General features: G+C 39.7%; 2 protein-coding genes across 5 annotated transcripts in view; one reads left to right on the top strand and one right to left on the bottom strand.

Moving 5' to 3' along the window:
* LOC137982753 (uncharacterized) overlaps positions 1–14,913 on the top strand; it is a 16,119-nt gene extending 1,206 nt beyond the window's left edge. Inside the window, exons 4-18 of the mRNA XM_068829905.1 lie at positions 1,719–1,805; positions 4,239–4,330; positions 4,506–4,554; positions 5,315–5,450; positions 5,582–5,646; positions 6,523–6,649; positions 7,757–7,887; positions 8,976–9,039; positions 9,203–9,282; positions 9,379–9,499; positions 11,113–11,231; positions 12,613–12,716; positions 12,984–13,113; positions 13,834–13,953; positions 14,715–14,913. Of these exons, the coding sequence (XP_068686006.1) occupies positions 1,719–1,805; positions 4,239–4,330; positions 4,506–4,554; positions 5,315–5,450; positions 5,582–5,646; positions 6,523–6,649; positions 7,757–7,887; positions 8,976–9,039; positions 9,203–9,282; positions 9,379–9,499; positions 11,113–11,231; positions 12,613–12,716; positions 12,984–13,113; positions 13,834–13,953; positions 14,715–14,798 (1,509 nt within the window). The 3' untranslated portion in view covers positions 14,799–14,913. The remainder of the gene's footprint in view (positions 1–1,718; positions 1,806–4,238; positions 4,331–4,505; positions 4,555–5,314; positions 5,451–5,581; positions 5,647–6,522; positions 6,650–7,756; positions 7,888–8,975; positions 9,040–9,202; positions 9,283–9,378; positions 9,500–11,112; positions 11,232–12,612; positions 12,717–12,983; positions 13,114–13,833; positions 13,954–14,714) is intronic.
* Positions 14,914–14,957: 44 nt separating this feature from the next.
* Positions 14,958–22,500, bottom strand: part of LOC137982752 (uncharacterized) — a 9,594-nt gene continuing 2,051 nt past the window's right edge. The window contains exons 1-3 of one of the 4 annotated variants that reach the window (XM_068829902.1): positions 20,657–22,500; positions 17,717–19,187; positions 14,958–16,650 (exon numbers count right to left, since the gene is read on the bottom strand). The exon at positions 20,657–22,500 is cut by the window's right edge and continues 736 nt beyond it. In XM_068829902.1, coding sequence (XP_068686003.1) covers positions 15,260–16,650; positions 17,717–19,073 — 2,748 coding nt within the window. In that variant the 5' untranslated portion in view covers positions 19,074–19,187; positions 20,657–22,500 and the 3' untranslated portion in view covers positions 14,958–15,259. The other 3 variants (XM_068829903.1, XM_068829904.1, XM_068829901.1) reach the window with 3 other exon arrangements.

Below are 22,500 nucleotides of genomic sequence, written 5' to 3' on the forward strand. Positions count from 1 at the left end.
TGGCTTCAACGAGCTTTGAATACATGACCTCTGCAATGTCAGTGCAATACTACGTGTAAATCATCAGAGCCACAGGTATGAAGCTGGACTCAGTTGGAGATCATTTCTCTCAATTCATCTATAACCCACACTTCAGTTACCGTAAAGACGCGTGTATATTCTGCACCTTTTTGCTTAAGTTTTGGGCCAAAAATCGCGGGTGCGGGCTTATACACGAGTCCATAAAAGATTGCTGTCAGAAGGAGTAAACTGGCTTGTAGGGGTCACAAATTGGACTGAAAACCTTCAGCAACTAAAGATTAAACATATTGAAACCTGTTGTTGATCACTGCTTTCGGTAGAAGTGGTGGCTCCTAAAGGAGCTGTTTGTTTGCATCTTCAGGTTCTAGACCCGAATCTTGCTCACCAGTACATGTAGTTCTTTCAAGTGTTTGATTTGCACTTAAATTGTTTGAGCAGTGAAACTATAACTGGCATGGAATTTCTTTTCCTCCGCACAGCTGCTTACAATGTCGTCTATGACTGATCACCTCAACACTGATTTCTCCACTATGTGTAAGAAAATACCACCCTATTCAGGAGAACTTGTGAGGCAAATGGCCGACCATTTCATTGCCCTTCTCTTCTTTCATGGTGTGTTTGTCCATGGGGTTGTTAAACTCTCGTTTAGCAACATGTTTTTCTCCGATCGGTGGCTTCTATATGTCTCGAATAAACATGATATCCACGCACAGCTGATGGGAAAGCAAATGTTACCATGTCCAGACTTCCTTCATTAAATGACTGCGTGGTTACCAAGCAAACGTTTTGCATTGTTCTCCTGTGCTTTTTTGTGCAAATTCCATCGTTTTCATTTCAACTGCGGGTTTTAGCAATGAAGAAAACTGTTGTCAGTCACAAGGAATAGGGAAATTGATTAACTTATTACTGTCGCTGCCGCACACGGTGAGGAAAGAGCTGAGCAAACTGCCTCGCGAGGCGGTTTGCTCAGCCGTTTTCTCACCGTGTGCGGGGAACTTTTGGTGAGAAATTGGCCTCGCAAGGCAGTGAGGAAAAAATCCAACATGTTTGATATTTTTCGCCTCGCGAGGCAAATTCCTCATTGTGTGCAGCCATCGTGAGAATCAAGATGAGCTTGGTCAATGAAGCATCCAATAAAAATACATGGCATTCTCACTTGACTTCAGTGATGTCGGAATTTCTTCCTCCGACACCATCCTGAACCGCTGGAGTCACGTGAGTATGCCATGTATTTTTATTGGATGCTTGATTAAACCAAGCTCAGCTCGATTCTCACGATGGCTGCACACATTGAGGAATTTGTCTCGCGAGGCCAAAAATATCAAACATGTTTGATTTTATCCTCACGGCCTCGTGAGGCGAATTTCTCACCACAATTTCCCTGCACACGTGAGGAAACGGCTGAGCAAACCGCCTCGCGAGGCAGTTTGCTCAGGTTCTTTCCTCAAGTGTGCGGTGGGCTTTATTCATCACTATTTGAGTCTTGCAACAGTGCATCGGTAGAGACTGGCTAATCCTTTGCATGTAAACTGTTTAGAATTTTAGTGTTTGTTGGTTTGTTAAAACCAAATCAGCTTTGCAGAGATTTTGAAGTATGGGGTTTGTTAGGGTGATTTAATCAAGTAGTGACAAAGGCATACAGAGAAAAGTCAAACAACAACTAATACTGTAGGACTCAAACATATTATATTTTGCAGGAGACCCAACATGAAGGAGACTTTCACTTAAAGCCTACATCCAAGACTGAGGCATTAGACACTTCAAAATGGCCTCTTCTTTTGAAGGTGAATCGTGTGTGTGTTTAGTTGAAATTAAGAGTCGAAAAATTAAAAATAGTCTTTTTATGTGGTAATGTTTGAAGTGTCAATCTTTACAAAGAAACAATTTCAATGAACGAAATCATCATTTTGTTCATTGATTCATTAATAATAATAATAATAATAATAATAATAATAACAATAATAAATGTAAGGTAAGGGAACGAAGGCAGCTTATCGTGTGACTTCAAGAACCAATGAAAGCGCATGTTTTGATATGTGATTAAACAAACTGGCATGACGCGACATTGGTCACATGGATATTCATGATCAAGTGAAGACACATTTTGTCCCATTTCTCTGACTATTGTGTACACTTGCTTTGAGTTTTCGAACCAGCGTGCTCAACCGGAAAGGCAAAAAGTTGTTGTCTAATCAATTGGACGGACCAGAAAATAAACTTGTGTCGTTCAAATTTCACTTACGCCAATGTGAAGCTTCGGATTCAAAGCTCCGCGAAAAAGCTCAAGATCGTGACCGTTTATAATCGCTGCTCGACATCAAAGGCTTTATCGGTTGCAAAAGCTCTTGTTTTTACAAGGAAAGGTTACGTTTATACAAACGTTGGCCGTGTAGCACTTATATTTTAAACAGAGTTAACTGAATAGAGTGAAATGTTAGTCTTGCACTTCACATTTCACTCTATTCAGTTAGCTCTTGTTTTTAGCTTGATTACTTTTTCGGAAATCTCCTGTGGGAATTTAACATTTACCTTTATGAAACTTTTTGAAACATTTACTAACTTTTGAAACACTGTATAGTGAAGATTAATATTTTGAAAATGCCTTGTCAAACGAATACGAGTTGCGGGATCAAAATATAACAAAAACACTACCCTAGTGGAAAAATGTTTGTCAAGGAGTGCCACTTGACCAGCCGCAACCAAGGTCTCTGTTCTCAATGACAAGGAATGCAGGGAAGAGAGACCCTGGGAACGAGGTTGCAAGGGAGTTTCATTCCCCATGACATGTGGTGCTCAAGAACAGGTTAATAGGGGATACAGCTACTGTTCATGATTTTAGTATTAAACATTGGTGATGACATGCACACAACATGGTAAAACCAAACACTTGCGCTTTCGCATGGTAGAACCACGTCAAACAGTTTCCACATTAACCCTTAATTTTCTCCTAAGAATGACACTTATAGATTTTACTGTCTAGTGCCAGACAAGTTTATTTTTCAGTGGGGGCTGGTTCAGGGATGACAGGCTTACAAATTTCCTTTGTTTGACTCTTGAAATTCCAAACAAAGACCGAAACAATGATCTGTGCCATCGCTTTAAGGCTTCATGTAAGACGTAAAAAGACTAAAAGCATTTGAAGGTTGGATGGAGAAATGAACAAGCTGTTGTCCAGGATTATTGGTTCAGAACAGTGAGTCCGACCACAATAAAGTAGATGAAACTTGAGGAATTTAATTTTTCACACTCAAAAACAAAGTACAAACTTCAAAACCTTGTGCTTGAAATATCAAGAGAACTTAGACAAAAAGATAGATTTGTTACGAAATGTTCTCTAGCTTAAACGACACAGTTCTTTTAAAAAGTAATTCAAATGCACAAAGTTTCACAATTAGTGACCAGTCTTCTTAACACAGTCTTTCCAACCTGGACATCAACAACACAAACTTCCTGGAAACACTTTGACAATTCTCCCGAGAGGCCACTTTCCTCTTAGAGTGTCTGTAGACATGACGATAACAATATCTCTGACCTTCAGGTCAACTTCGTCCTTGCGCCACTTCTTTCTTGAACTCCGATTCGGAATCCACTCTTGCAACCACCTGAGCCAAAAATGACGAACAAGTTCTTGGACGGGAAAAAGTGTCAACACACACAAATCTATGTACCTCCCATTTGACCATGTAAGAAATGATTTGGGGCGTGAGAGGTCAGATCAATAGGTCGCTTGACTGGTCTAGGTTAATGGTCTGGAGTTGATTAATCCTTCTGCTCCCACAGTTGCGCTCAGAAGTTCTTGTCTGTAATATCCACAAAACTCAGGATGGCATAAATAGCTTTTTTTGCAGATTTGATCATGATTTCATGTACCTCGCTAAACTGTTGGGCAAAAGGGGGGTTAAAGTGCCACTGCTCCCTATGACTACTTGCGGCGTTGTGAATCTTGTTATGAATAAAATTATTATGTTCAAATGTGTTGTGTTGTACTGTCTTACCTTGTTGTGCATTTACAGTACAGTGTATGTCATTCCAAAATTACTGAAATATTGTGGGGGTCACATTTGCACTTTGTATGCCTCATTACTTCCACAATTTGAAAGTTTAAAACATTTTGTAGGGCACTTTAAGAGTTAGCAATGCAGTGTAATAAATGCTGATAAGAGGAATGCTTGGGTTGTTATTCTTACTATAATAATACAATTTTTGTCCCTTAACAGAACTATGACAAGTTGAATGTTAGAACTGGTCATTTTACCCCATTACCGAACGGATGCTCTCCTCTAAAAAGGGAAATCAAGGATTACATTTCGTGAGTAAAAACTTTGTGTACTTTAATAACTCTGCCCAAAGAAGTTTGAAGTTACGAACATCCTGTTAGTGTAGGGTGGTACATGTACGTTTGTATATTGGATATACACGTACTCGTGTACTCTAGTGTTCAAACCCACTTTGGCAATAAACTTTTGATGTTGATCAATTCTCAGGAGTGGCTTCATCAACCTAGACAAGCCGGCAAATCCATCATCTCATGAGGTAGAGTTCAACATCTTCCATTGAGTATAAATTGATTTATAGAATAATTGTACACTTTTCTTAACTCACAAATCTTGCAACCACTTTCTTGTAAGTAGGATAGGAAGTTTATTCAGAGCTACCCTGAATTTGACAACTTCTTGACATACAGTAGGAAAGAGAATTTTCGTTTCTAAAGAAACTATGGTACTGCGTCAGTGGGAGATTGAAACAGAAATTGATTTTATCAAACGAGTTGATACAGGTCGAATAAGCACCGTGAAAGATTTGGAAAGCTGACGTTTCGAGCGTTAGCCCTTCGTCGGAGGGCTAACGCTCGAAATGCTCGAAACGTCAGCTTTCCAAATCTTTCACCTGGTTATTTGACCTGTATCAACTCATTTGATAAAATCATACAGTAGGAAAGGATAATCTGTTTATATAAATGTACAGTACACCAAAATAAACAACCAATGCACATGCATAACGTGGGCACAATTTTTACATTAACCCAAACACATACGTGTAAAAATGCATGTGCAAGCATGTTGATTTTTTCTATTGGGCATGATTGGAAAAGTATGAAAACCAGGTAATCAAAACACTGTACTGAAAACTTGGAGTACCTGGACATAAACCCCTCAGGGTGGAGTAGAGAATCAACACAATATTTAATGAAGGACATAAATGTTGTGAAAGGCAAACACCTCCACAACATTGCCAACCCACTTTGTAGCCACTTGGTGATCAATTTCTAAAACTTTGCAATGTAATGTTACAGGTGGTTGCATGGATCAAAAGAATTCTACGAGTGGAGAAGACTGGCCACAGTGGAACACTTGATCCAAAGGTGACAGGCTGTCTTATAGTATGCATCGAGAGAGCAACAAGGCTTGTGAAATCACAGCAGGGTGCAGGTATGTTTTATGCGAGTCACCATTGCCACAAGGCTTAAGAAATACCTGGTTTCATTGGTTATTTTGTAATAACACTTTTTAAATATATTGTATGTGTATTCCCTAAATCTCTTTTCTTTTTGTTCTTGTAGGAAAAGAGTACGTCTGTATTGTAAGACTTCATGAATCGATCAAAAAAGAAGAAGAATTAGCAAAGGTGAGTATGTGAACAAATTTTCAGCAATCTTTGTGAGTACTCACCCAAATTTCAGAATGTTGTGTTTCCGAATTTTTGAAGTGCCAATATTTTTTGGCGGTGCAATGTATGTACTTGTTCCTTGTTCATTTGGCACTTCCTTTGGATATTTCAGTTTGAATATTTTTTATTGTGTAGCCAGATCAATCTTGAGTGCACAATTTTTTCAGTTAAACCCATTCACACCCAAATCTCCCTCAACTGACAATTGTTTGGTGTTTGATAGACAGAGTAATATCTTTAAGTCACGTTCTCAAGTTGGGAAGGATTAAAATTTGATTTTTGAAAGATGTATGCAAAAGGTTGAAGAAACTAGTAAACCTTTTAATCCACAATGAAGCTAGTGAAGTTTATGCATGGGTTTATTCCATTCTGGATTCGATGCATTTTGTATTCCAGTTTTCAAAGAATTGTTTTTTCTATGAGAATGCAGTTTGTGTTATGAAAAAGCTAGTTAGGAACAAATTCAATTTCATGTAAACATGATGGGAACAAATTACATGTAAAGCAGAGGCTGCGTGGTCCAGTGGTTAGGACGTTGGGTTTGCATGCGGTTGTCACGGGTTGAAATCCCTGTTGTTCTAACCTTTACTTTGGATTTGTTTCCCCTTGTCCCGGATTTAAAGCCAAGTGGTTACCTCCTGTCTGTCAGGGTTAAAAGTGGGGTGCCTGTGAACTAGCTTGATAGCTAAGTGCACTTCCACTATAGACAAAGCATTTACATTTACATTTTACATCATTGCTTTTGTGCAATGCTTTTCAACAGACGTGGAATTTAACCTTTTGCCAATGTATGTAAGAATGATCTCAAAGTACTATTTTAATTATCCTTTGCAGACAATAGAAACATTGACAGGAGCTTTGTTCCAAAGGCCTCCACTGATTTCTGCAGTGAAAAGACAGCTGAGAATAAGGACAATATATGAAAGCAAATTACTTGAATATGACTCTGAGCGTCATTTAGGTAAGAGAAAAGGGATCATGGTAACTTAAGAATATACATCTGCACTATTTGGAATTTGTACTTCAAAATGAAATTCAGCTTGAGGAGATTGTGATTTTAACTTTCTAGTTTTTTCCTCTTTGTTTTTTCCCTTGCATATGTCCCTTTTTTCAAATAAAGGTAATCCCTGAATTTAAAAATTATCAGGTTTAGGGAAGGAAGCAACTTTTGAGAACTTTCACCTGATTTTATTTTAAAGTGCGACATAGACCACCACAAAGGAGATACAATCTTGCACATCAGATGAAAGAGTTTGGGACACATCGCCTGGGGGGACCTTAGGTGATGTTGATGACTAGAAACAGGGTGATGATGACAGTTTTTGAAGTTTTGGTTAGAACTTTTGTATAAATTCGCAAATTTGATTTTTTAATTTAATCTATTCGCCACAATTAATGGAGGGAGAGGAACAGAACTAATCTTTCTTCCCAATTGACACCTAACCCCTATATACACAGATCAGACCACAACACCGGAACTCCATGCCCTACTCTTCTCGAATAGTGTGTGGGTTCTTTAATTAATTTAACGTTCCACAGAATTTATACCCAAGGGTTATGAGATGGGACCTCCGGCTTATAGTCCTTATCCGAGAAAAAAAGGAAAAGAAAGGAACTTTATTTAAGTGTCTAGTCGTTCTCGTGCTGGAGGGCTAATTGGGGACACTGTAAACTGAAATGAACAATGAAAGTAAATCAAGTCAAATGTTGGTTTTTGAGTAGAGGGGAAACTGGAGTACATGTACCCGGATGAAAACCTCTCGGTGCAGAGAAGAGAACCAACAAACTCAACCCACATATGACGCCGAGTCAGGGAATCAAACCCAGGCCACATTGGTGCGAGGCGAGTGCTCTCACCACTACGCCATCCCTGCACCCCCAAGTGTAGCCATTCGCAGATGTCGTTACAAAGGCAGCACTTTCTCCTCAGTTAGTTAAAGACCGTGATTGTTGGTCTGGTTGGAGTTGAACTCACGACCTCCCGCATGACAGCCCAGTGCTCAACTAACTGAGCCACTGGTTGATGGCAACCATGCTACGTGTAACACCTCAGTTTTGCTCATTGCAGGTGTGTTTTGGGTGAGTTGTGAGGCGGGTACTTACATCAGAACCCTCTGTGTTCACATTGGCTTGTTGATGGGAATTGGTGCACACATGCAGGAGCTAAGAAGGGTCCGCTCAGGAATTCAATCTGAGAATGTAAGTATATCACAGCAACCATCAGTGGTTACTGGCAGATATGTCCAGGAATGCAAGTAATAATAGATGCACGCAGATTTCAAAAAGGGTCAACGAAGTGCCCTCTTGCTCTTCCCCCCAACTTGAACATCACTCGTGTCTTGCACAAAGTGTCCCCGAATGCTGCTCTTCGAGTGAGGATAAAAATCTGCATTTACCCTGAGCTAAAAATAGAAATAAAGTTACCCTTTAGAACCCCCCTTACCTTAGTGTTGGAAATGCTAAGACTCAAAAGGGACACTTCATGTTACATTGTAGATGTCAAAGTTGGGTGTGCATCTAATTACTTGCAGTTCTGGGCCCGGTTGTTCAAAAGCCGATTAACGCTAATCCCAGATTAAAAATTAACCAAGGAGTTTATTTCTCTACTCCCAAAGGCTGTTCAATGCTGATATTCAGCAAAACTTTAAATTAGAAGAAGTCAATCTTGAAACACAAAAATAAGTGAAAGAAACTTTCACCAAAAAGTTGAAAACATGAAACAATAGTTTACGCTAATCCTGGGTTAAGTTAATCAGCTTTTGAACAAGTGGGCCCTGGACACAAGTGGTTACTGGAGAAGGAGACAGTGGCTTGTGGTACTCGTCTTAAACTTCTTAGAAGAAAGAGACAAGAAAGAGAGAATTCTCATGTTTTTATGACAAGCAGGAACCTGCCTTTTGCTGTTTACTGTATCATGTAAATGCAATGTTAAATTTCTCTATTATTAGACTTTCTGGTTGAGCACCATCCAAAGTTCATGGCCTCTGTGAAGGGGAAAGTTAAACAGATTAGTTGGAAAATGATAGGGCACAAACTGAAAGCAAAAATCATTGCTGATAAGTTTATTCTGTTAACTTTGCTAACCCTGTAATTAGCTTGACTTGCCTTGTTTTAAACTAAGTTCTTTCAAGTTTATGCATTCTAACAAGTGTAGGTAAGACTGATTATCGCAAAGATAAAAGAATTTATAATTTATTTTTTCAATTCAGTTAATCGCATCGTATAAGAGATTTGCCATTATGTTGTTTTAAGGATAATTATTTTAATTATGTTAAATTATTTTCAAGGATAACATGGCTACCATGCATGACATTCTTGATGCTCAATGGATGTATGACAACTACAAAGATGGTGAGTTTTTGTCCCCACATTTTTTCTTCTTTCTTCTTTTTTTCTCTTTTTATTTTGACAGGAGAATTTGTTTGTGGCACATAGAGGTTCCTTTGCCATGTTATAGATGTTGTTGAAAATAGTCTTCCATTATAAATTCTTAATTCTAAAAAATATTTTTTAGAGTCATACCTTCGTCGCAGCATCAAACCACTAGAAGCATTGTTAACATCTCACAAACGACTTGTTGTCAAAGATAGTGCTGTAAGTGTGACATAGTGTATAATTTCCATTTGATACAATATTGGTAATTATACATACATGTTAACATTGAAAACCAATATTATTTCACTTTTGTAGGTTAATGCAATTTGTTATGGAGCCAAACTGATGATACCAGGTCTGTTGAGATACGAGTCTGGAATAGAAATGAATGAGGAAATTGTCATTATGACAACAAAGGGAGAAGCTATTGCTCTTGGTATGTGAAAGATTAAGTAATTAACAGTCAAAGTTTCTTTCAATCATTCCCAAGGCTGGTTTTCACTAACGACGGAATCATGCGGAGTCATTAGCGGAGGAGTCGTAAGAGCGCTTATGATCTTTTTAAAACCAAAAATCGGAGTCTTGAGCAGAGTCACAAGGTCGACGATCTTGGAGTTAGAAGAATTAGAAGAATCAGAATGATTCCATTTTTTTTTTGATTCCGCTTACGACTCTGTTGCTTACAATTTAGCGAAAACAAGGTTGTCAGAGTGAGAAGCAGAAGTGGAAGAAAAAAGCCAATCACAATGTATACGAGCCCACAATGTAATTGATTACTTTGATTACAAACATAGCAGGCATGGACGAGAAGGTGGTGGAGGCTGTAAGACTTTTCGCTGTGTTACATGACAAGTCTTGCAAAATAGTTGGCAGAAGGTGGCCAAATAAGCTGAACTTAAATCAGGAAATTGTGTGGTAAAAGAAACCAGTAGTATATACGGAACTGATTTAAGGAGGTTTTTTTTCTGTCCTAGCTCCGCCACTTTTGCAGCATTGCGGGTCCAGAAAAAAACCTCTCTCCAATCAGTCGCATATATACTACTAAACCAGTAAGTCTTGCAAAATAAGGAGGAGAAGGAGCCAAAGAAGAAAATTCTGCTCTACTTCCACCATGTTTTTATTTCTTCTGTTTTGGAACCAAAATTTCCACCTTGGCTGGGCCCACTTCTCAGCATTGTGTTGGGCTTGTTCCCCAGCTTCTGCCTCTGACTTGGACAATCTAATTTTCACTGGATTGTAAGCGGAATCGGAAGGCAGTTTTCACTTGGTCATACGTTCTTATGACTCCGACTCCAATTCCGTCACTAGTGAAAACCAGCCTTTAGATAATCATTGGTTAGTGGATAACAGAGAAGCATGTCTTAAACATGTAACTTACCACAATGTAGGAGCGAGTCAGTCAGATAACAATAATATTAATAATAATAATACGTGTAATACCGGCTATGCAGGGAGCGCAGAGAAACAGTTCAACACCTGTCTGGATGCAAGAAGCTAGCAGGATCAGAGTATGTCAAACGACATGACAACACTCTGAAATTGCTAGCAGTGAAATGGGCTATTGAAAATGGACTGCTCCCTGAAGAGACGAAGTGGTACGTGGTGAATTGAGAACGAGAAAAAGGGATTGAAAATGATGGAAAGAAATTATATTGGGACTGGGAACATCGAATGAGAACAAACTGTATTGTGAGAAAAGCAGATCTCATATTAGAAGACACAGTAAAGAAAATGATACTGTTGATTGATATGGAATCAACGAATCAAATAAGGAAGCCAAATGGGAGGAAAAGATCAGAAAGTATCAACAGTTATGCTGCGAATTTGAAAATGACGAAGTAATGGGGCGGTGAGGGTATAGCAAATTTGTGGGGTATTCTGCCTATTCCCATTGATACCAGCTTCAGAGCTGGCTTTGCTCTTTGAAAGATAGACCAGCATTGTTCAGAAAATTTATGTTTTGGTCCTTGTTAGGTACCTTGGAAACTAGATGTTACCATGCCTTGTGTTTATGTTTTACTAGAATATTTGTAACAATTTCTTTGTTAGGCATTGCTCTTATGACAACTGCAGTAATGGCTGCTTGTGATCATGGCCTTGTTGCTAAGATTAAAAGAGTTATCATGGAAAGAGACACTTATCCCCGCAAGTGGGGCTTAGGACCTAAGGTAGGAGGAACCTTTACTTTAAACTACAGTCATTGGAAACTATTACTAGAAGTAATATTAGTACTGCACTTTATCTGTGGGGTTATAGTGGCAGATTGTCTGCCAAGGGTGGTGTTGCTTCACGCTGTGTCTGTGCAACCTGGTGCGTAAATAATACTTATTAATACTAAAACAGTGGATAGCATTGAAGATGCATGTGATTGGCAACTCATCGACTCAAACTCTGGATGTCCTCTGCTATTCATCTCCGAACAATTTGCACAGAATTTGCTCCCGAAAATGTAATCTTTGCATCTTTTTGTACATGTATATACCAAAACAACTATTCACCTCAGTTTCCGTGGCTAGTGGAAGCTAGCAACATACTATTGTGTTAACTCTGCAACACAGTAGCATCTTGTCCAAGGAAAGTAGCACTCTAGTCTCTCTCTCTCTCTCTCTCTCTCTCTCTCTCTCTCTCTCTCTCTCTCTCTCTCTCTCTCTCTCTCTCTCTCTCTCTCTCTCTCTCTAATGCTGTCGTGGGCTGGACCCACATAGCATCGGCACAGACTTTCTCCAACATTCTCTGTCCTTTGCCAGTGTCACAATCTCCTCAAAAGCTATTCTGGACAGGTCCCTTGTGACTGCAACCTGCCATCTCATCCTTTGTTGGCCAGGCCGCCGCCGTCCTGGTGGCTCCCAGAACAGCGGTCTGTGTGGCAATCGGGATGGCGACATGCAGACAACATGCTGACAACATGCTGAACCAGGATAGTTGTTACTCCCTCAAGATATAACTTAAGGGTGGTGCTTATTAATACATGGATATTTTGGCGCGGTTCAAAACTATGCGGAGAAATCCATAAATAAAATTGGGGGTAACCATGCATTTGACAGAGATAATAAGGCATCAATTTGGAAAAGAATGTCATACATTGCTTTGTATTTTAGAGCTTTTCACAAAGATTGTTGATAAATTATCTTCGAAAAATGCGGGGTTACCCCCAATTTTCTTTTTGGATTTCAGTAACACTTGCTAACATCTGCTTTTCCCGCATATTCGGTGAACCGCGCAAAAATACCTTTGTATTAGTAGGCGCTGTCCTTAAGCAATAATAAGAACTTGCCTTTTCAAACTGGGGAAACGTTATTGAAGGTATTAGTAGGCCATGCCAAACTTGTGACATTCAGGAGTTTTATTAGAAGCTGGGACCCGGGTACCAGCACCTGTAGGACCTACGCTGAGTACAATACCCACCTTTGCTCAAAGGAGGTCTCAAGATCAAAAGCCAGACTATATAATATAGGGGTGCCCGCTTACTCTATCACTAGGTCCCTTCTACTCTAAAACTTAACGAAACCCCTGGACATTACACTGATCTCTAAGGTGATTTACTTTTAGGCTCTTCAAAAAAAGCAGTTAATAGCTGCGGGAAAACTGGACAAATATGGAAAACCCAATGACAGCACACCAAAGAAATGGATTGAAGAACATCCAGATCTCCGGTACTGTATGTTGTACAGGAAGGAAATAGCAAATGCTGCTTAACCCATTGATACCTCAAGTGCCCTTGGATGTCCCCCAGTTGACGAGTAAAAGCTGTCACGTCTCACTCCCAGGCGTCAATGGGTTAATAGTATTAATAATAATAATAATATTATTATTATTTTTATTTATTTATTTTTTATTTTTTTAACGTTCAGAAATAACTGCAACACTTAGTTCTTTCCTATTGTGCAAGAAATATGTTTCCCCTTTGCTCTCTCCTCTAGTGAAAAGAAAACTCCAGTCTCCTCAGTGGAGCCCGAAGTGGAGGAAATGAAGGATGATCACGTGACACCTGGTAGTCCTGTGACCCCTGGTGTTCCTGTGACCCCACAAGAAGCAGAAGAAGGAAAGAAGGTGACAAATGTTGCATCAACTCTAAAAGGCGAAGTATAAGTGGAACCTGCCGTCACAGATTGTTTTTGTTTCTTTTACGGATAAACCCTGCTGATAAAACAGCAAACTGCATCATAGGTCACGAGTTGAATAGTCACTTAACGGGTTGGAGTAACAAGCCAAAGGATAAGACTTACGAGCTAACGGTTTTTAGTTAAACTTTTCATCATTTGGAAGTCGGATGCTTGATGCTTAAGCCTTTTAAACAGATTCGCGTTAGAGTTTGTTTTTTCAAGCAAGACTCACAGCAAAGTACTGCTCAGTTGCTTTCGATTAAATGGTGTTTAACTGTTTCGTAAAGAGCTTTGTCATCTAACGCGCATGCGCTAGTTGATCGAAAGATTTAAAAAACGTTGGCCCCATTTTTCTCAAATAGTTCGAGTAGCCTATTTCATCTGCTTCAACCGCGTTCATCTTCAGAAAGTTTGCGGGTTTTTTTTGCTTACACACAGTCTTAAATAGTTACAGAATGTTTTTGGGGCGATAATTAAGATTTTGACTTGGAAGAATTTTTTTGTTGAACTGCAGTGTCCCGCGCTTTTTCGTATGCCCTTCTGATGACGTAGTACCTTTAATTCAGGATGCAGTTTTCAGTTTTTAATTAATGGAAACGTTTATGTGATGTGATTATGTCAGAGAGCAAACAACAATTGACTGGTATATTTTCGGCTTTTGCAACAGAGAAAGCGAGAAATCGTTCCAAGTGATGACGAAGCGCCAAGCAAACAGGAGAAAAAGAAATCCAAAAAAGACAAAAAGAGATCCAAAGAAAAGGAGAAAGAGAAAGAAAGCTCGGACGAGGTTAGTGGTGTGACGTTTTTGTTTTAACCCTTAATTAAAGTCCGAAGGGAGATAAACGTCAATTTTCTCCTCGCTTTATTTGTTCAAAATGAACAGGAAAGGTTCCAAGAGTTAAAAAACTCATCAATGAGGAGAAAACACTTTGATCCTGCAACATATTCTCCATATTACTTTTATAATGAACTGTACAGAGATCATTAAGGAGAATTTCAGTGTGGATTTAGGGCTTAAGGGGAAGCATCGTTTTAGTTGCCATTTTTTAGAGAGATTAAGAAAACAAGGATCAAACCACTTAAAATTGTAACTGTGTGGTTGCGACTTTCTGCTCACCTCACATTGTTCTTAAAGACTGCGTAGGAGAGAATGTTCAGCTGTAACACCAAGCAGTGGACTGTTTTATCTTGCGTCTTTCAGGTATTAACGTCGTGTTTCTGCTCAATGGTAGCATTAGTTGTTGCCACATTGCGTTTAGCCATAATTCTGACCAATCACATTAAGCGAAAATGGTGCGTTAAACCGATCAGAATTTAAAGCAGAAACATGTAGTTCAAAAAGGCGGGAAAATATGCGCGTGCAACTCGCGATTGGTTCGGGGGTTGGTTTTACTTTTCTTTTTATTGGTGGAAAAAAATGGAGCGAGAATTTAAAGCCAATCATTGGGTGTACTAGTAGCAAGCGTGCAATTGCTTCCGTCCTTCAATTTTAAACACAGAATTGGAAAGATGACCTAATCAATTTATGTCTTCGTTTCGCCATCACAGGAAAAAAAGGAAAGAAAGAAGAAGAAAAAGAAAAAAGAAAAGGAGAAAGAGAAAGCCAAAGAATCTGACTCATCTGAACAATAAATGATCTGAACAATAAATGATCAAACCTATTTGCATGAAAACAACGGTTATCAAGTTCACTGAAGCATAATAAAGTCCCAAGAGTAAATAATAGGAAAAGACCCCCCCCCCCCCCCTTCTCACCAAAAAAAAAGAAAAGAAAAGAAGGTATAGCATTATGGATGGAGATGGGGGAAATAATGAATTTAATTTTGATGTGACCAACACGAGAAGTGTCATATTTAATTTTGACAATGACGTCACGACCTCGTTACCTCGTTTTCGAAAAATATTGTTGGTAAGAATCATTCTCTTTCGGATCGATGAAGACTGGGGATACGGAAAACGGTAATACGGCCTCCTTTTCCCTTTTTATCAATCAACTATTAATTGGCTTCTTGGTTTTTCCAGCTGTATGGGGTTGGGCAGTATAGACGAATTTGGTTTTAATCTTATCTGTAAGACCACCCTGTCAGTGCCTGTCAATGAACTGACGGGCTCCTAATAATGACAGTGACTTCTAAGTTTGTGCTCAAGTAATCCGTTTCAACCCGAGCAGAAAATGCGAATTTAATGCTTCCTGCCGGTATACTAATTGTGAAAGGAAGTTTTCTGGAAAGTCTCAAGTTCTCATAGGTTGCCGATATCTCTAAAAAAAAATCATCGTCTTTACAACTATTAGCAACTTCTATAGCGATACTCTGTCCTTCACTGTGAATCCGCTTTATTAGAAACAAGCATTTGCTTTCACCAATATTACTGGCTTTTGGATTTTGCGAGAGAAACGTCGTGTATTCTTTCCAAGGAATCTTTTCCAATCTTCTGGTTGGAGCAATAATGTCTTTGCTCTCCGAACATATGCAAAGTCGAAGTTGTACCCCAACGTCAGCGCATTTTCTGTACTTTCCATACAATGTTAATCTATCAAAATCAACGAGCTCCATTTCCAGTGAATTCTGTATCTTCATATCTTTAGACTTTATCTCTACATGGAATACGTCTTCTTGGTGTTTTACAATGTTTCCAGCCGTAAAATAGACTTCTAAACTTGTAATAAGAGCACCGTCTGATTTCGAAATCCGTTCGCGCACGTTTGCGAACCACGATGCACGGAGTCTTTGACAAGAGCGTAAAACTGGATGTACCTTTTTTCTCTGGTTTGCACCGTGTAAAAACTGTGTTTGTATCATGTTGTTAAGCTCGCCAACTGCAAACTCCACGATTGCGATTTTTGAAGAATCGTTTGTGGTGGGGCTATCCCAGCCTTCACATACACAAAAGTTAGGAGTTTTCAATTCGACATCGTTGCACGTTCGATTTAGCGATATCGGAGTGAATATTCCTACGGGTTTGACGAATCTCGATATGGACCCAGCCAATGGCAATAGAGAATGGTGCAAGTCGATCATCGTCAACAATCTCCGCTGGTTCACTTCCAGCGCGGTCATAGCCTCCTTTCCAAGAAGAGCTGCGACCTTTTGTGGTACAATGATAAACAGGCTTGGATGAAACATTTCAAGGCGACCCTCCAGAATTGATGTGGTATACTCGGTATAAGTGTTACCATGGTCTGCAAGGAGAATAGTCAGCGTATTTTGTTCGGTTGCCATGGTAGCCACGTAATGCGCAAGATCGTTATCCAGGGACTGGGTCCTTCGCCCAATGTCATCATGGCCAACATTAAGAGCAGTGAAAGAAAATAATGGACGAGCCTTTCTGTCTTTGCTTATGGTCTTCAACGTGTCTGCTGTATACTGAAAGAAGTAGCTATGCTGTAGTTTTCCGTTGAAGCATATTTGATCTCCGTCAGGTCCATTGAAGGGAGAATCTATATCATACGACTTTAATATTTCACAGCTTGAATGGGTTAACCCTTAAACAGAAAAAAGTATATTTATTAACAGGGCATCAAACTTTTACATTAAGGACGGTGCCTGCTAGTTCAAAGGCATTTTTTGCCGGTTTATGAATACGCGGGAAAAGCAGATCTTAACAAGTGTCGTTGAAATCCAAAAAGAAAATTGGGGGTAACCACGCATTTTTCAAAGATAATCAACAATATTTGTAAAAGTCCTTAGAGTTATGAAGATGTGGTTGTGTGGGTGCCTTAGAAAGCCTGGCCATCGGCCTTGTGACCAACAGCTGATGGGACAATGGCTCTTCCAAGTTACCAAACCGGCGTCCAGCTTATGAGAAAAGCCGGAAAACTATTACTTTAAGTTATTTTAAGTTTGCCTCCTCCAAAGGCCTTTTGAATCAAACAAACGGGTAAGTGCTAGGTACCACTGATGGTATGTAACTGATCTTACACATAAAAACACTTCTCTTTTTTTCAACTACCCCTTATTAGTATCACTCAAATAGTGGACTAATGCAAATCCTGCATTTTAATTGGCTACGCTACTAGAGGACTATTAGTAATAGTCCTCGAGTAGCGAAAAGCGTGACGCTTTCTTTCGTTTTATTCCCAAATAAATATTTCTTCAACTTGCATTTGCTAACTTAATTATTGCCTTTTCTGTCCGACTAGTTGGGTGATACTAAAACAATTAGACCCTTCGCCCTCAAGGGCCACGGGTTTAATTGTTAAATATGTACCAGTCTGTACTGTATTTTTTACAAGGAAAACGACAAGAATCTGTAGGGTGGCCTTTTTGTTAGCTTTGATCGGCGCAGTGTGACTATACACAGACTGTTGATGACACCTTTAATTTGCAAAAAATAATAATTAAAGAGATTTGGCATCCCAAACCCCGAGGGGAGGGGGGGGGGAGAGATTCCGTATGAAGGGGCGGGGATGCTCGTCGGTCGGAAAATTTGAAATAAACCCTTATAAGAGACCAATCTGGGCGTAGGCCAGGCTTTTTTTTGACCCCTAAGAGAGACCATATTTAAAACATTCTAGTTCAATGTTATTATTGAGAGTTAGTGAATTTTACCTGTACTGTCCACATAGTTTTCACGGAGTCTAAACCGTAAATCTTTCCAATCTTCGGCGTCGAAGTCTGTCATTAGTCCCCAGTTCGCCATCCAGCAAAGGTCCTCTTGCCACATGGTCTGGTAACCAGCCCTTTTGAAGTGACCAAACAGAATTCCCGCCTTCACTGTTGGACTTTCCTGCTCTGGATCAAAATCAGGCAAAAGGTGGCCGGTAAACAGAGCATGCTCATTATGAGTCGTATGCCCATGAACGGCTTGAAACAACTCAAAATCAAACACTTTAGCCTCTGAGGGCTCGTGGTTCGAACTCTCCGCCAGCCTCCGGAGTGTTCCGACTGTTTTCGGCAGAGACCGATAAAAATGCGATCGAGAGATGGAGTCTAATAGCACTATATTTACGTTTATGGTATTTTTAGCCCGTAGTTTAGATGTGTGTTGACTCATCGACATGGCCGGTGGAACAGAGATAAGTTGTGATACAAGCGGCTGAGGTTGACGAAAATCAAAGCATTTGACGAACATAAAATTAAACTTATTTTCCGCTGTAAGAAGTGCGATTCGCGGCAACTGTGATTCGAGTTCAGAAAGTTCTGTAAAGTTCCTTGAGAATTTCAATAAGCCATCCTCAGGATCTACAGTATAAACGGCATAAGTCAGTGTTCCTTTGTATATCTTACCTTGGTTTATAAGTCTTTCGCAAACTTGTTCGTCGCATTTAACTGTGAACTCTGATGTCTTCGAAAACATTTTAGTTTTAAAAGAGCAGATGGTTTCCTCGTTCGGACTGCATTCCGATAACGATGGATCGGTTCGGTACAGCGCATGAGCGAGTCTACAAGCATCGATAGATGGCACATGTGGCTCGCAGGCCCCGTAAGAATGCTTATTTGAAGGAGTAAGAAAAAGATCCCAGCAGAAACGCTTTCTCAGTTCCTCAATTGTTGCATTCTTTAATAGCAAATCGGCGATGGAATCTTCTGATTGAAAGAGACCTGGATACACGCGCTTGAGTATTTCATTGTTGTGATCAGGTGGAAAATTTTCCATTCCTTCGTAGCTTATGGAGTTCAATTCTCTGTTTTGATTGTAGGCATCAATCTCAGACATTCTCTCACGAAATGAATCGTGTTGTAACTTTGAAGCTACTAGTCTACTAAGAGCCAATTTAATCCCTCTTTCACGGTGATCAAGAACAACCGAGACGCGATCAAGCAAAGAGGAATACTCTGCTCTGTTTAATAAGTAGTAGTAGAACAGCCACAGGATCATAAGCATCAGAAACGAGAAAATAAATCTTGTTTTTCGAAGTTTTCGTGCTGCTGAAAACATCCATCTGAAAAAAAATCGAAATTCCATGGTCCTTCGCTTCACTTGGAATGACACGAATAAGTGTAAAGTAGATTACGTCGTTTGTGTTGGTCAATCCACCGTGACGAAAGTGTTTGAGCTACCTCCTTGCTTCTCCAAGTCCTATTAAACGGTAAAAAATGTTATCATCGGATTAACCCTTTTCAGCCTCTAAATGGTCACACTTTAGGACTGCATCCAAAGAGTGAAAAGCCGTTTTAAGTATAGCCGGCAACGTAATACAACACGGCAAGAAAATGCTCTGTAGTAATTTAGCTTCTTGATCCTTCTTGTTTTGAATGCAAGGAAGTTTGTAAGTACTTCAAATGCAAATTATGATCATTATAATTTTAAGCCACTTCGGTTTAACTGAACCATAAACTTGAGTATAAAAGTCGCGATATCACTGACTGCTGCTACCGACCCCACGCGGTTTATTCCCATTACATAATGTTGAAAAAAATTTGCTTTATTTTGAGTTTTGATCACCGTTGCGCCGATGAGTTAGTTACTTGAAGGTTGTTTGTCATCTCAACGAGTTTGCTGTCGACCTCGCAGGAAAGTTATGATTTTCATGAAATGTTAACGAAATAGCCATCGTTATTCTACCAGCCATTATGTTATTTTACCCTATGTTTTATATAAATAACTTTAAATTGGTTATCTCATTTTCCCGTAATTAGTCCTCGTAGTATAGTCATTACTGTTTTAGGAGCATCATGATTAAAGATTAAAGATTGGAAATTCCAAGATCAATGTCCAGTGGCGGATAATTTGCAAGTCCACTTTTTGAGCGTCACGACAGCCATGTTAAAGAAAAATCGTGCTCATGCTCATGTAGGAGGAGAAAAAGATTTCTTTGGGAGATCAAATTCTTTTCTGTAAATCTACTTACGATTTAAAAGGATGGTATTAGTTTCTGGTAAGCGCAAAATGCGGAGCTGCACCGAGAAAGCCTTCGGCAGGTTCCGTGTATCTTCGCTTGCTGTCATTGCAGTTTGGTTTCCCGAAACTCAGTCAAAGAGACTAGAGAGCTCTCTCTCTTTATCTCTCTCACCTTATCATCGTTTTCACAGCCTACTGATTGACCAGTATGCAAACAAGTATTTCGTAATGATTTTACTAACTTCTAACTTGCTTCCCAAAAAGACGTAAGGAACGTTTGACTCTCTTCTGACCTCGAACGCTAAAAAGTGATGCTACCCGTCACTTGGCGGCAAAAATGCCACGACATGAGAATTTTAAAGGCTTTTGTGGCTCGATTAAGATCTTCTAATTTAGCTATTACTTGTACTGACGCGGACGGAGCTCAAATTACTAAACCAAATGATGTGAACTTCCTTATTCGTACTGCGAGCCTTGGTGCGGTTGGTCAAAACGTTTACGAGATTTAAAGAGAGAGTGATGATCTCTATGATTGAAACAAAACATTCCGAATATAACAAAAGTCAACTCAACGTGAACATACATTAGACTCTATTGGATCATCAGTCACATAGTGGACACTTCAAATCGGCAGTATGGCCACAGAGACCAACTCGAAGTTGAATACACTGTTCCTATTCAGATGATTTGAAGTTAAATTAACATACCTGAATGTGAACCGAGGTGATTCCGGAAGTAACTGCAGAATACCCCGCCACATCGAGTCGAGTATCTTAAGTAGCTGGCTACGCGGTACGCGGAAAGAATTAAAGTCAAGATGGCGAAGTATCTTAAGTAGCTGGTTCCGCGGTAAGCGGAATAGAATTAAAGTCAAGATGGCGAAGTGTCTTAAGTAGCTGGCTTACGCGGTACGCGGTACGCGGAAAGAATTAAAGTCAAGATGGCGAAGTATCTTAACAAGCTGGCTACGCGGTACGCGGAAAGAAGTAAAGTCAAGATGGCGAAGTATCTTAAGTAGTTGGCTACGCGGTACGCGGTACGTGGAAAATTTAAATTCTAGTGTACCCTAACCCAAACCCTAACCGAACCGTAAAATGAAAGCTAAAATTTTAAACGAGTGCTTAGGCTTAATTACTGAAACAAGTGCTTAGGCTTAAATTAAACAGTAAACGAGTGCTATATTCTTCTCAAGGTCTCGGTAAAAAGTCTAGTTAACCGAACCGTAAAATGAAAGCTAAGATTTTAAGAGTGCTTAGGCCTAATCGCTGGAACGAGTGCTATATTCATCACACAATTGTGTTAAAAAGCGTAGTTTAAGCGAACCGTGAAATGAAATCTTAAATTTGTAAAGAGTTCTTAGGCCTAATTTCTGAAACGAACGCTTAGGGTTAATCAGGAAACGAGGGCTATATTCTTCACACGATCTCGTTAAAAATTCTAGTTACCCGAACCGTAAAACGAAAGCTAAAATTTTAAAAGAGTGCTTAGGCCTAATACTGAAACGAGCGCTTAGGCTTTATCAGTAAACGAGTGCTATATTCAGCACAAGATCTCTGTTGTCAGGTTTTCTCGTTGTTAATACTGGTGACGCGCGCTCTTCCGAGTCCACAGTTCCACAGTCTCTTGTCTGTGGAATTACTCAGGCTTTGACACTTTAAGAACGAGGAATGTCACGGCGTACCGCGTACCGCGTATCCAGCACATATAACATCGCTGCGCCATTTTGAAATTTAGTTCATTTGGAATTTAGTCCAAGTGACGGGGTATTCTGCAGTTAAGCCTGATTCGGCTCATAGTAACGTAGGTTGAAAAAATCGTGGAGTGCACTCGCTCAATGTTTAATAATAAAAACGCAAGCAATTGTTGTTCGGAGGGGGTATTTTACAATTCCAAATTGGGCAACCTTTGTCAGGCGGCCTGACAAAGTTAGCCTGATTTTAGCCAGTTCTGAGTTTGTGGAAACCGCCCCGTGAAACACGACAGCATTTTACTGACTGAGCGACGTGAAAAGCTGGCAGAACGCTAGAAAACATAATGTCTCGACTACTTAATTTTCATACAAAGTAATTCCTCACTCAATCCGCATACAATGTATATTCATAACTTGAGGATTGGCTACTTATTTTATAGATGATAGTGTAGATCAGAGGCTAAGAATAATAGGCACTAAAATCATGATTTAGGTGTTTTCCTTAGACTCTGTAGAACGGATTTACTTGCCAGTTTCAGCATTCCCCTTAAGTGACCGATCATCTTATTGGAAGTTCTACCGAGCGGTAAATCCCTGTTGGAGTCAAGCATGTTATATTTGTCAGAGAGCTTTTGTCCGGGCCTTACGTCGCGTGGTATCTTGTATATCTGTGGGACACTTATCAAACCCAGCGTTACATTTCACTGCCCAGCTAAGCACTTGGGTGACGTGGAAGAGATTTTTTAGACCTTGAAACTCGTGTGTCTCCCAAGAAAAAGTCTTGCCTAAATTAGCCCAGAAATGCGGGTTAGTATCGTAAACTGTCACTAGTGCGTGTTTTCAGATTTAAGTTTTTGGTGT

Source organism: Montipora foliosa, chromosome 13, assembly GCF_036669935.1.
Source record: "Montipora foliosa isolate CH-2021 chromosome 13, ASM3666993v2, whole genome shotgun sequence".
Classification (NCBI taxonomy): Eukaryota; Metazoa; Cnidaria; class Anthozoa; order Scleractinia; family Acroporidae; genus Montipora; species Montipora foliosa.